The following is a 13,763-nucleotide window of genomic DNA, read 5'->3' on the forward strand; positions in this document are numbered from 1 at the left end:
CCACCAGCCAAGGATGGGGGAGCGTTTCTTGAAGGGATAAAAAAATATTGGTATAGAATAGAGGGTTGAATACTTTTTCTGGAATAATAAGTCTCATCCATTCATTCAATGGCATGCTGGGGGCTGGACTTACAGGTGAGCCAGAGACATGGTCTCCACCTCCTGGAGGTCACAACCCCCCCTTTATTGAGGTCGGGTCTATTGAAGTATAATTTACATACAGTAAGTTCACCCCTTTTAGTGGACACCTTATGGGTTTTGATGAATACCTGGAATCATGTAAGCCCCAGCACAGTCAAGGCAGAGAACCATGCTATCCCCGTGCCCGGACTTCCTCGTGCTCCTTTGAGGTCAGCCTTCCCCCCAGCTCTGTCTTCTTTACGGATCTGCCTTTTCCAGAATGTCCTCTAAATGGGATCATACAGGATGTGGCCTTTGAGTCTAGCTGCTTCCCCTTCGCAATACATTCGAGATTCATTCGTGCAGTTCCGTGTGTCCAGTTCATCCGTTTTCACTGCTGAGTAGTATTCCACGCTGTGGATGTACTGCTTTGGTGCCATCTTGGGGACAAAGAGAGAAGAAAAGCACCTAACCTTGACTTCGTTGGTCCTGAGCTGATGGAGCTGACTGGAGTGGACCGCATTAAATTTTCTCCCACAGGCGGGGTTAGTTCTGGAAAGGCAGGTTCGATTGTTACGGTGAAATGGATAAATGCCGTTGCCTGCACCTCCAGCTCTGTGGACGGAGAAATGCATGTTCACTCGGCTGGGGACGATAAGGCGCCAGCTGGCCAGAAAGTGAGGAAGGGCCCAGGAAAGCCCCGCTCTCCCAGGCTTTGTGACAACAGTGCCGAGTCACAGAGGTCCTGCCTGTCCCTGAGAGAAGCTTCTTCCCCTTCCTGGGCGCCCTGGCCCCTGGGGCAGAGTTTTGCCTGAGTGGGGCTGAAGGGGGAGGATGCAGTTCCTTGGAACCACTCAGACCGCCAGTTATTGTGGCCCCAGGAAAGCCTCTGGCTTTGGTGTGCTGCCTCCGGCTGTGCAGGCTCCTGTGGTCCAGGAATGTTACCAGCCCTATTACCTGCCTGGGTATCGCTACCTCAACTCATGGAGACCCAGCCTCCTCTGCAAGGTGTCTGATGTCCAGACCTGCCCAGACGAGGGAACCACGTGCAGAAGCCCCCTGAGGCCGCCCACCATCCTGCCCGTGCTCCACTCCACGCTCTTCTGTCGCTACAGCCCCCGTGACTGGGACCAGACCAACCAGCTGCAGATCGGCGGGGCCGAGGCCTCGCGGCTGTGGGCTGGCCGGCTGATGGGCGACTCCATGCGGCTCATGCAGGACAAGGACCAGCTGACACGCCAGATGCAGGAGGGGACCTGCCGGAACCTGGGCCAGAGGCTCTCGGATATCAGCTTCTGGAAGTCTGAGCTGAGCTATGAGCTGGAGAGGCTGCTGAACGAGAACCACGGCATGGAGAAGGTCAAGAGGCGGTTGGAGTGCGCAGCCGAGGAGGTGAACTGTCCCCTGCAGGTGAGTGGCGGGCCGGGAGGGGGCGAGACGCAGCCCCACGCGCCCCACTGCTCTTGAGTGAAGATCAAGGTGACAGGAGCCTTGCAGGTCTGTTTAAGCTGCATCATCATCTATGATCAGTTTTTAAGGTAAAAAATAGAATCTTAGTCAATTCAGGATTCTCCCAGTCAAATCAGGGCTCCTCGGACTGGATCGAATTTCCTTTTCTCCTTGGGAGAATTCTGCAGTTGCGTCAGAATTGCAGAGATTTCACCAAGACATTACATGCATGCCTGTGCATGCCTGTGCCTGCATGTGTGTGAGCATGCGTGTGTGTGTTGTGATGGTCTTAAGAGGAAACACAGTAACTGCTTTATTTTTCTCCATAGCCCTTAGCACCTGCTAACGTACTCTGTAATTTATGCATTTCTGTCTTTATTGTTTTTCTCCCTGCTAGAAATACAGGCCCAATGAGGGAGGGATTTTTGTCTGCTCTGTCACCAATGTGTTTAAGACTGTTAGTCTTTGTGATGTCCCCGTATGCCTGTTCTGGTTGCCTGTTGTCTAGACCAGTGTTTTGAGTGGCTCCCCAGCCTCACACAGTGTTGGTACACAGTAGGCACTCGATAAGTATTTGTTGAATAAATGAATAAATACCTGGCTGTGGACGTTCTCGATGCTTCTTGGTCTCCAGTCTGCAGGCAGATCCCAGATCATCTGGCTTGGCTTGAGCTGCATGTAACAGACACTCGACTATAGCAACTTGGTCAAATAGGAACCCATTTTTCTATCGTGGTGAGAATTCCAGAGGGAAACCGATCAGGCTGCTGCAGCCTCCGCTGGATGCCAGAAGGGACCCTGGCTCCTCTCTTTGGTTTGCCCATCCTTAGCATATGGCTTTTGTCCAGCTTGCAAGGAGCATTTTGGTATTCTCGTTTGGGGCAGGAAGATGCGGGTAGGACAAAAGGCAAATGAGCCAGTTGTGTCGTCCCTGTTTATCAGGGAGTATCAGCTTTCCAGAAGGCCCAGCATGGGAGTCCATTTTTAGCCCATTTGCCAGAATTTGCATGGGCTCCCTGGCTGCCGGGGAGTCTGGGTAAGTATTTTCATGCGGTCCCGGCGTGGACACTGGGTGAGGAGCCAGCGGTGCTGTCTCGTGCTGTGGGAGCTCATCTTGGCCACACAGGATGAGGTTCTGCTGCTCCCTGGAGCGTGTAGGGACTCAGAGCCTCCTGCCTGGAGCGGCCGTTTCCACTGCGTATCAGGGGTGGGGACTTCTGTAGCAGAGGTCCTGCCTCCAGATCCCCCCAGAGACATGGCACAGGTTCCAACCACTGGGGGTGTCCTCCTGTTTCCCTGTACCCCCAGATTTCTCCCCTGCTCAGGCACCCAAAGCAGCATCCCAGATCTCTTGCTCTCCTCTCCCACTCTCTTCTCGCTCTCCCAGCCTGGCTGGAAAACCCAACTCTGCCCCAGCACACGTGGCCACCTCTGACAGCCACGTGGTGGCACGGGGACCAGAGGCATCTCGGCTTTATCGACTTCTCTCCATCTCCAGTATTATGGCCTCAGTGCCGGCGGCCTCTCACTGGACAGTGTGACTGCCTCCTTCCTGGCCTCGCCACTTCTCCCCTCCAACCCATTTTCCAGACAGCAGCCAGAGGGGTGATTTTAAATATTAAACCAGACCACCACACTCCACTGCTAAAACCTCCTTGTGGCTTCCTAATGCATGGTAGTCAACATCTAAATTCCTTGTCATAGCCTCTAGCCTCCACACAGCGCAGCCTCTGCCCACTGCTCCAGCCTTCCTTTCTCTACTCCAGTCCCAATGGCTTCCTGTCTTCTCTTTCTCCTACCTCAGGACCTTTGCACTTGCTGTTCCCTCTTCCTGGTGCATTATTCCCATTCATCTCTGCTGCTTCTAGTGATTCAAGTCTCAGTCTGTCACCTCCTTAGAGAAGTCCTCCTCAGCCCCCCACATCGCCCTGACAATTTTCGTGACAGCCCTTATCACCGTCAGAAATGATCGAGTTTCTTTATGTGTTTAATTGTGTGTGTTCTGGCCCCTCTGTTAGAACTCCATTAGAGCAGGGACCATCGAGTTCATTGCAGTGTCCCCAGAACTTTGATCGAGAAGGACACAGACAAGGGGCTCAGGAAATTTTTGTGGAGCGAATGAATCCCCCTCCTTTCTGAGTTCCCAGATGCCTTTGCATCCCGACACCAAGACATCACCCTCCCCTGCTTCCTTCGCACCCCCACTGCTCTTTGTGACATCACAGGCTAGGGGCCAATCACCGTTCTTCCTCAGTCTCCTGTTCCCCGGAGTCGCGGCTTCTCCTGTCTTCTGTTCCACTCTGCTCGTGTCTCCATGACAGTTATAAGGTCCATGGCCATGCGGCAGGGTTGCCTGGGTCTCACTTGGCCCTGGCCACTTTCCAAAGGGTTTTCACGTATATTCACAAGCGAGATTTATTGACAGTATTCTGAGCGCTCTCCACCTGTCAAGCGGACTTAACCTGTACAGCAGACCTGTGAGAGACGCACCCGTGTTGCGCCCATCTGCAGTCATGGCCCCACAGCGCCCACCCAGATGCGTGGTGATGAGACCACGTGAAGCATCCAGGTTTCTGGGCGTGAAACAGGTCATGGCGATGGTGGGTGTGCGTCCCCTCCGCTGAGGGCCTGCATCCAGCTGCAGGAAGGACACACGCTTCCCGCTGCTCCCTACAGGTGGCCCTCGAGTGTCTGTACCATCGTGAGAAGAGGATAGGGATTGATTTGGTCCATGACAACGTGGAGAAAAACCTTATCCGGGTAAGGTGCCCCTGGGTCTGCCCAGCCCCCTGAGCGGGCAGGGAGGGCCAGCTGGTCAGAGAGGTTTCTGAGCTGCCCGTCAGGAGCAGAGGCCACATGAGTCTCCCCATGCAAAGTTAGGGCTCCGAAAGCATGGGTGGGGGCCTCAGGTGTAATTTTGGAACAGGGAGAAATGAGGTCAGTGACCCTCAGTCTTTTCATCTCCAAAATGGGCGTCCTCGTAATAATACCAAGAAATAACAATAATTAAAGCCAGCGTTTATTGAACACCAACTGTATGTCACCCGTTGTACCAACTTGTATGCATTGTTTAATGATAAAATGATCTGTAGGTGAGCACTTGGCACACAGTAGGTGCTCAATTTTCTTTTAATCTGGAAGTATATAAAAAGAAAGGAAAGTAGGAGAAAGAGTGTGGAGCCTCGACAGTCGACCACGGCAGGCCGACCCTGTGATTGTGCGGGTTGAGGCAGGAAATGGACCCCACCCTGACCCTTCAGCTCACGAGGTCCAGGGAGGCAGTGAGAGGCGAGGGGTGGGGGCACTGGCCGGGCAGACAGGATGCTGTGAGTTTCTAAGCGAGACCGCTCTCTCTGATGTTTTTCATTGCAGGAAGTAGATTTGCTCAAATGTTGCCAAGATCAGATGAGAAAACTAGCTCAAAGAATTGATATCCAGATGCGGTAAGAGCTGTTCTCTCTCCCTCTTCTTGGACTTTGTTTTGGATCTCTGGGGTTGCTGGGGGCAAGCCAGGTGGACCCCCCTGTCTCTTAGTGGTTCTTTTGGTCAGTGGTGTGCTGCTAAATGTTTAACAACCAGTTCTCCAGGAAAGAAAAAAAATTCCTGATTAGTAGCATTTGCCAGTTTCAGGGGTGTAAATGCTGCCTCGGGGACTGACTTCAGTCTCCCCCAGTGAGGACCCTGAGATGTGCGCCATTGATTTCCATGAGCCAGCACATCACTGGTCCTTCTTGTTTGCAGTGAGGGCTTTGCAAAAGCAGTGGGCCTCTCTGAGGCCCCGCTCAGCCCGTGGCTTCCCTGTGCCAGTTCTGAACTTCAGGATCGGCTGAGAGTGGGTGGCATTAGGCATCAAGGTGAGAGGCCGGGCCGGGCCCTCTCCAGGGGGGCTGGTGGATGCCTTGAACCAAGAGTCTTCCAAAGGAATCAGCTTCTTGTTCTTGGAAGATTGTGTAACTGGTGTCCTCACGAGCCAGGAGGCTCCCATTGGGATTAAAGGGAGGCTGGAGTTTTACAGGGCTTGGGGCCCACAGTGAAGCCTTGGGCACCCAGCTGCCCCGGAGGCCACCTTCCTGCCTGACCCTTGAACTAGACACTTGCCTTTAACGCTTGCAAGGCACGCTGCTTGGCTGGTTTCTCCTCCTCCCTCACTCAGACGGAGACAGCAAGAGGCGGGCTGGAAACCTTACCGGGGCTGCCCCTTGCTGCAGTGCAGGGCATGTGGGCAGCCCCGGTAAGGATGCTCAGGGCTCAGGCAGCTTGCAGATAGGCTCTGGGGGCTTGGTGCCTTGGCTAGATGTACCCCAGAAACAGCAGTCACCCCTCCACACACACACACAGCAGCCCCTCAGCTCTACTGTGGCAGTGAGAACTGAGTGGCAGGGTTGTGACAGAAGCTCCCAGGATGGAATAGCATCCCGGGCAGTGTTGACAAGCTACGTGCAGGTCAAAGGGCCCAATCTCTGACCCTGCCCAGTCCTTGGCTCCGCCCGGTCCCAGAGTCCATCATCCTTAAGGAGCAGGTCACCAGTCCCTGAACACCTAGGAGTCTCGAGCTTCTCTGCTCTTGTGCGTGTAGTGTCCTCAGCTGGGAATTCTCATTTGCCCACCCAACTTTGTCCCTAGTGTCTACTGGTTTTGTTAGGAAAATCCAGCTCCGACGCCTCCTCGGAAGCCTTCCCTGACCACCCCCTCTCCCTGAATTAATGCCTTCCTCCTCTGTGTTGCTGTTACCATTCTGTACGGTGTTTAATTTTCCTGTATTTACTTACGCAACTCTGTGAGCCACCTGAAGGTAGTGACTGGGTCTTATCCAGGTCTTTTCTACTCTGTGCCTGGCATAGGGTCAGACACGATGATTTGTGAACTGATTTTGTCCAGAGGGTGAGTTCATATCTTCTTAATCAGGTTGGCAAACTGCAGCGGGAGGGCCAGGACTGGCCCACCACCTGTTTGTGTAAATAAAGTTTTATTGGGACAAAGCCACACCCATTCATTCACGTATTATCTATGACTGCTTTCTTGCATAGCTGAGTAGTTGCAACAGAGACCATATGACCCACAAACCTCAGATATTTACTACTTGACCTTTTACAGTAAATGTTTGCCTGCCCGCGTTCTAAATGACAACAGGTCTGCATGGATAGGGGCAGGGGAGGCCCTGGGCAGTGGTGGGGGCATCACAGTGGGAGGAGGGCTGAGAAGCCACTGGGGGTAGACAGAGCACCCTCTTGGAAGTCAAAGACTTGACTTTCAGCAGTGGCTCTGCACCCACCTGCCGTGTGACCTGGGGTGACGGACTCTGGGTAAGTGCACCATCCAGGGACAAATTTTTCTCCCCTACCCCAGGGATAACCGAGATTCTCAGCACGCCCTGGAGAGGGACCTCGAGGACAAAAGCACGGCCCAGTTTATCGATGAGAAGTGCTTCAACCTGAGGAACACGTCAGACTGCATCAGCTTCTTCCACGGTGTGGAGAAAGTCGATGGCACGTAAGCACTGGGCTCCCGCTCCCCATGCCTGGTGGGGCCTGAGGGGAGCGAGGGTTTCTGAGTCTCCTGCTGCCAAGGAACCTTAAAGAGGCATCGTGTGCCAGCCAGTGTGAGGCGCTGTGGATGAATGGGGATCCTGTGTCGCAAGCCACAGCATCCAGTTCTGGCAACTTAAGACACGATGGAATTTGCAGGAAGGCTGTGAGAGCCACAGACTCAAGGGGAAGGTTCTGGCAGCTCGAACGAGCCAGGGAGTGGGAGCTGACCAGATATGTTGTCAGAGCACCACTGTCTTTCCAATCTTGCCCCATTTTGCCCGAGATTCAGATTTCAGCAAGAGCGAGCAAGCGATTGGCTTAATGAGGGCCACATGGCCACTGCCACTCGGCCAGGGCGTGCTGGGGCACCTCGATGGGCAACTCCGCCAAACCAATCCCAAAACAAAAGGGCTGTAACGAGAAGGAGGGGGAATTCAGGCTCGGCAGGGAGAGCCAACTGACGCCCGCCAGCGCTGGAAGTGGTTTAAGAGAGGCTTCTGGAGCCAGGCTGCCTGGCGTGTGAAGTGCTGAGCGCAGAGCCTGGTGTAGTGGTATGACAATGGCTAACGTTTACTGAGTGCTTGCTGTATGCCCTCATTTGCTCGTCACAACAGCTGTGAGGTAGGTGCCTTCTCCACGCCCGGCCCTGTCGGGGCCACATCACAGAACCTCCTGCAGAACTGAGGCGTGCTTTCCCAGTTGGCAGTCCAGTAACGAGGGCTCTGGGTGCAGGCCGAGAGTGGCGTCTGTTTTGGTCCCTTTTTAAAAATTCTCTCGCGTCAAATATTTGTCAAATGAAAGGAGGAAGAGAGGGAGGGAAGAGAGAAGGAAGGAAGGAAAGGCGTTTTCTGGCAGCGTCCTGGGCCCACGCCCGGGGGGCACTTTCTGGATCGTGGTAAATATGGAAGGGATGAGAGGACCCTTTGTGGTTTCTGGCAGTGCCAGCTCCTGGGGAGCCGCCTCATGTGTCTGACAAGGTTGACTCCCCCACAGTGCTGCAAGGCGATCAGGCCTTCAAGGGCCTCAGCCACAGCTGCCCAACTGGCCAGGGGGTCTGGAGGGTTCTCTTCCCAAACTGAGGCCTCCCCGAAAACGGGGCAGCCAGGCCGGCTGGCAGAGACTCGATTTCCATGCCCAGGAGGGGTCCGCTGTTTAAGGTCCCTCTTGCAGCGACCCCAGCTGGAAAGAGAGAGCCGCCATCGGTGGGGACTAACGGCTCCCCAGAGGTACTAGCTCAGGGCTTCGTATTTGGGGTTTTCTTTTCTCTCTCTTTTTTTTTTTTAAAGATTGGCCCTGAGCTAGCATCTGTTGCCAATCTTATTTTTTTTTCTTTTCCTTCTCCTCCCGAAGGTCCCCCAGTACGTAGTTGTAGGTCCTCAGCATGGCCTGACGAGCAGTGCTAGGTCCGCGCCCAGGATTCAGACCAGTGAAACTGGGCCACCGAAGTGGAGCGTGCGAACTTAACCACTCGGCCATGGGGCCGGCCCCTGGGGTTTTCTTAAAGCAGGGCTGTGTGTGGGCAGGTTAAAGGACATCTGGAGACTCTGAATTGCAAGATCTCTGTTCCCTGCTGTTCTCATTGCCGTGGATTAGCCGATGATGGTGATGATAACGAATATGATAATGATGATAATAGATGCCTTTTACCTGACGTTTGCTGTGTGCTAGGCACTGTGCTGAGAGCTTTAGACACAGTGTCGTATGATAATAAACATTTATCAAGCGCCCACTATTGTCAGGTGCCATCATAGAGGTTTCACATGTACTCACTCAACAACCCTGGGGGAAGGCACCAATATTATCCCCATTTTACCATGAGGAGACTAAGGCTCAGAGAGATGAAGTGACTGGCCCAAGCTCACACAGCAAGTGGCAGAGCCGCAATCTGAGTCCACACTGAACACGAGACCTGTGTCACTCCCGTCCTGCCTCCCCAGCAAAGCCTGCTGTCTCCTCCACCTCTAGAGGCCACAGCTTATTCTCTAGGGAGCTCAGCTGTCTGCTCCAGAGGAGGGCAAGGGCTAGAGGTCGCTGCTCGTGACACTGACAGCGTCCCATCCAGCAGCAGGAGATCCATGCACAGTCGATCTGCAGGTCTCTATCTGCTGTCCTTATTGCCTCCTCCTTCCGCCTTCGATGGTGAATAGCTGTGTGACCTTGAAAGAGACACTTCACCTCTCTGAGCCTCGGGTCTTTGCTGGATGAAAGCTCTGGATCAGACACAGTGCCCTCTCCCAGGAGCCCGAGACCCCTGTTTATTTCTTGATGCTAACTCCTGCAAAAGCCAGACAAAACAACCACATATTGTACATGTTCTTTAAAATATTTCTATTCACTGTGCAATCTAAGCGTGCTTTAAAATGGCTGGAAAGAGACTTCTATTTCAGAAAATTGAGTCTCTTTTTGCCTACTGCCTGAGAATAAAAATCTGCTTTATTTAAAAACTGCAGACTTCCTGGTTAAAAAAGACCTTGAAAAGTTATCTGCTGAGCTAGATACTGAAGCCAGCTCAAAGAAATGCACGTCCCCGCTTCTCAAAGGCTTCCCAGAGGAGAAAACCCCCATACAATATGTTGGTTGCTTGTGGCGAGGATTTACATACTCTGCCAGGAAGAGCTTTCTTGTCTAAACTGAGACCCTTGTGCGCCACCACCTCCGAGAAGCCTTCCCTGCCTGCCCTCTTTAATTAGCCTGTGTCTCCATTCTCCAGCCTCCCTGCGTGAGTCTCATAGAGGAGGCTGCCGTCTGAGGCTCTTTGCCATCTGGTTCCCAGCTGGGTTCTGCCAATAGGAGGGACACCTGCAGGAGACAGAGGGCGGGAGGAGAAAGATGCTGGGGATTTATTCGTCCTGCTGCCTCCCTGCCCGGGTTTGTGCTCCTCCACGCTCCTCCTGTCCCACCGCTCCCTCTCCTCTTGCCCTTCACAGCTGGGGTGCTGACATCTTCCTGCATTTGCTAGCCCACGAGGACATCGACACCCTCAAGTATTCCATTTATTTCCTTTTACGACCTTGACTGACCCCACTCCATTTGTCTCCCGCTCACCACCCTGCTCCTAGATGCCTTCATAGCACGTAACGCCGTGTGTAACTATCTTCTTTATTTGTTGTCTGTCTCCCTCCACTGGAAATTCACCACCATGAGGACAGGGATGTCCCGTTCTTGTTATGGCTCCGTCCCAGGTGCCGAGAACAAGGCTTGGCATGTGCCAGGTGTTCACAGGACATTCGTGAAACAAATAAGTCAGCTCAGGTGGCATGGCCGCGTGCTCATCGCTGCACTGAAGGGACCTGCAGCCAGCATCGTGCCCGGAGCCCGCTCCTGGCCTGTCTCTGTGGTTTTGGTGCTGGTAGTGGGAGGCAGTGTCAGGGGAGAAAGTCCTTTTCTCCTGGAATTCACCCAGTGCCCTTCGGGAGATCAGCTGCTCTCAAGGCTGCGGCCGCCTTCCCTGTGAGATGAGGGGCTGGGTTGGCCCAGTGGGTCTCACCTGTGCCCTCTCCCCCAGGGGACATTTGGCAATGTCTGGAGGCATTTTTGGTTGTCACAACAAGAGGGGCGATGCTACTGGCATCTAGTGTGTAGAGGCCAGAGATGCTGCCATGCATCATACAGCACACAGGACAGCCCCACGACAGAGAATGATCCCGACCCAAATGGCAAGAGTCCCGAGGGTGAGACACGCTGGATTCAGGGCTCTCCAGGGCCTTCCCTCACCCCCACCCCGCGATTCCTCGCCTGTGTTCAACTTGTCCTTGCACCTCTTGCAGGATCTCCGTGCCCGAGACCTGGACCAAGTTCAGTAACGACAACATCAGGCACTCGCAGAACATGAGGGCCAACTCCATCCGGCTGCGGGAGGAGGCCGAGAACCTCTTTGAGACCCTGTCGGACCAGATGTGGAAGCAGTTCACCAACACCAATCTGGCCTTCAACGCCCGCGTCTCCGAGGTGACAGACGTGAAGAACAAGCTGCAGACGCAGCTGGCGAAGGTGAGCGAGATGCGCCTCGGGACTGTTGTCCACTCTGCCGAACCCTTGCCTTCCTCCCATGGGCCTCAGCAGCATCTGGCCAAGCGGCCTGCCCACCCCGGGGGCTGAAACGGTCCCACCCATCTCATGGTCTAGGAGCTCGTCCACCCTAAAAGGAGGTGGGCTGTGAGCTTCCTGGGGGGTTCGAGCATCTGGGGTAAATCCTGCCTTGCTCACCGGACGATGGAGGTGGAGCTTGGTCCAAGAGGCTGTTGATGGCCCCCAGGGCCCTTCCTTCCATCTGATGGCCATGTGGCTGAGCATGACCAGAGAGAGTGGGTATAGGTATCGAGGCCCCAGGAGACAAGTCTGAGCAGACCATCTCGGTCTACATCAGCATCTTTGGAAATGTAACCTTCTGACCTTCAAAGGCTTCAGCAGCATCAGGGCGCCCTGCTGAGGGATGGGGTGGTTTTTGATCTGAGGAGTCGGAAGGACTGCCTAATCCTGTCCCTTCTCCCCTCTACGCCCCCACCCACAGGTTTTTTTCCTATACTCCTTATTCGAATGTGTCACGCTGTTTCACAGCTCTGGGGGCGTCCTCTCTGCGTGGAATTTATCCTTCCTGCTGCACATAAATTTAGAGTGCCTCCTGGGGGCCAGATGCTGTGCCAGGCACTCGGAATGAAAAAAGGAGCCACAAAAACGGTCCCCTGGTCCCTGTCCTCGGGGGACTTACCTTCTGGTTGGGGAGCAGTGGTGGCTGTGAAATTTATACACTGGAAAGACTTAGGGATGACCATCTGACTGGAGGAACCGGCAGGCAGGGGACCAACCTTGAAACCTGTATTCACAAACATGGTTGTAGAAATACATTTTGTATATATAGTTGGGGGGTGGGGGCTGCATCCAGGGTTTAATGGAAATTTCAGGGGCAGTGTAAGCCCACCCACGATGCCACCCTTTGGCCTGGGGTATGAAGAAGGCAGATAAAACAGAAGTTTCTGTGAAATAATCGCAAGGTTGTAATGAGTGGCATAAGAGCAGCAGCAAGGAGATGTGCAGAGGATCTCATGGGGACCTTACACGGGGTGGAGCAGACAGGCCGGTGACAGTTACGTCAAGAGCAGATCACTGGGGGGTCAGGCAGCCGAAGGATGGTGGGAAGAGTATTCCCGAGAGAGGCCAGTGAGTGCAAGGACCTGTGTGGGGTGAGGTTGGAGGAAGGGTCCTGGGAGGTCCTGGTGAGGGGTTTGCATTTTACTCTGAGAACAGTGGGAGCCTTCGCAGGGTTTTATATGTGGAAGGCATTGGGAGCTAATCTCTGAATCCCAGTGGGTGGGTCCTAATCTCTGGATGTGCCTTGGATGGATCTCTTTCGCTCCTGGATGGAGACAGGGTTGCAGAGGTTAAGAGTGGACACCGGGAGAGGGTTGGGAGCCTCTGGAAGGTATCCAGTGAGAGAGGACAGCTGCCTGCGTTAAGCTGGTAGCATCAGATGGGAGCGGGAGGGGAGAGATGGGAAACGTCTTGAGAAGGCAGAGTTGACATCTCTGCCTTCCCTCCCTCCTTCACTGAGTGTTCCCTGTGCATCCTCCCAGAGCAAGGTTGACGAACTTTTTACTATAAAGGGCCAGATTGTATTTCCAGCTCTGCAGGCCATGCTGTTTCTGTCACACTACTCAGTTCTACTGATGGAGACAGCCGCGGACAGTACGTACACAAATGAGCACAGCTGTCTTCCAATAAAACTTTATTTACAAAACTAGGCAGTGGGCCGGATTTGCCCCACAGGCTGTGGTTTGCTGACTACAAATGTAGTTTTACGTAGTTTATCATCACTGCCTTCACCCCGCAGTGTTAGAGGCACAGACTGAGCATGACTGCCTGGGTGTGAATCCTGGCTCCGCCATGTCTGTAACCCTGGACAACTTCCTTAACCTCTCTGTGCGTCAGTTTCCTTATCTGTAGAATGGGGATGATAATGTTTCCAACCTCAAGGCTGCCAGGAGGATTATCTGAGCTGATGTCGGTAAACTAGCTGAACGAGTGCCTGGTACCCAGTGAGCACTGTGTCCGTGGCTGTGATTGTGCTGTGTTAGTTGGTTTACTTGCGTGCATCACTCCTGAGTCAGGCGCGCTCCCCCACCACCTCGCATACTGCCTGGCACACAGTAGACGGTCCTGAAATCTCTGTGCAGTGAATGAAAGGAATCTACAATGGGGAGTTTTCTACTGATTTTCTTTTTCAAGATTGGCCCTGAGCTAACATCTGCTACCAATCTTTTTTCTTTTTCTTTCTCCCCAAAGCCCCCCAGTACATAGTTGTATATTCAAGTTGTGGGTCCTTCTAGTTGTGCTATGTGGGACGCCACCTCAGCACGGCCTGATGAGCAGTGCCATGTCTGCGCCCAGGATCCGAACCAGCGAAACCCTGGGCCGCCAAAGGGGAGCACGTGAACTTAACCACTAGGCCACAGGCCCAGCCCCTGTACTGATGTTTTTTAAAGAATGATGGGTGAATGAGTGAATACTTTTAATTCCAAATATTTTCTCTCTTTCTTTTGGGAAAAATTGTGGGATTATTGTGGGAAAATATACATAATAAAAACTTTACCATTGTCTTAGTCCGTTTGAGCTGCTGCAACAAAAATACCACAGGCTGAGTGGCTTATGAGCAAGAGAAATTTATTTGTC

General features: G+C 53.5%; 1 protein-coding gene across 1 annotated transcript in view; it reads left to right on the forward strand.

Moving 5' to 3' along the window:
- Positions 1–939: 939 nt before the first annotated feature.
- TEKT5 (tektin 5) overlaps positions 940–13,763 on the forward strand; it is a 35,632-nt gene continuing 22,808 nt past the window's right edge. The window contains exons 1-5 of the mRNA XM_014849928.3: positions 940–1,530; positions 4,246–4,329; positions 4,942–5,012; positions 6,916–7,059; positions 10,865–11,087. Of these exons, the coding sequence (XP_014705414.1) occupies positions 955–1,530; positions 4,246–4,329; positions 4,942–5,012; positions 6,916–7,059; positions 10,865–11,087 (1,098 nt within the window). The 5' untranslated portion in view covers positions 940–954. The remainder of the gene's footprint in view (positions 1,531–4,245; positions 4,330–4,941; positions 5,013–6,915; positions 7,060–10,864; positions 11,088–13,763) is intronic.

The sequence above is a fragment of the Equus asinus genome, chromosome 14, assembly GCF_041296235.1.
Source record: "Equus asinus isolate D_3611 breed Donkey chromosome 14, EquAss-T2T_v2, whole genome shotgun sequence".
In the NCBI taxonomy this organism is placed as follows: domain Eukaryota; kingdom Metazoa; phylum Chordata; class Mammalia; order Perissodactyla; family Equidae; genus Equus; species Equus asinus.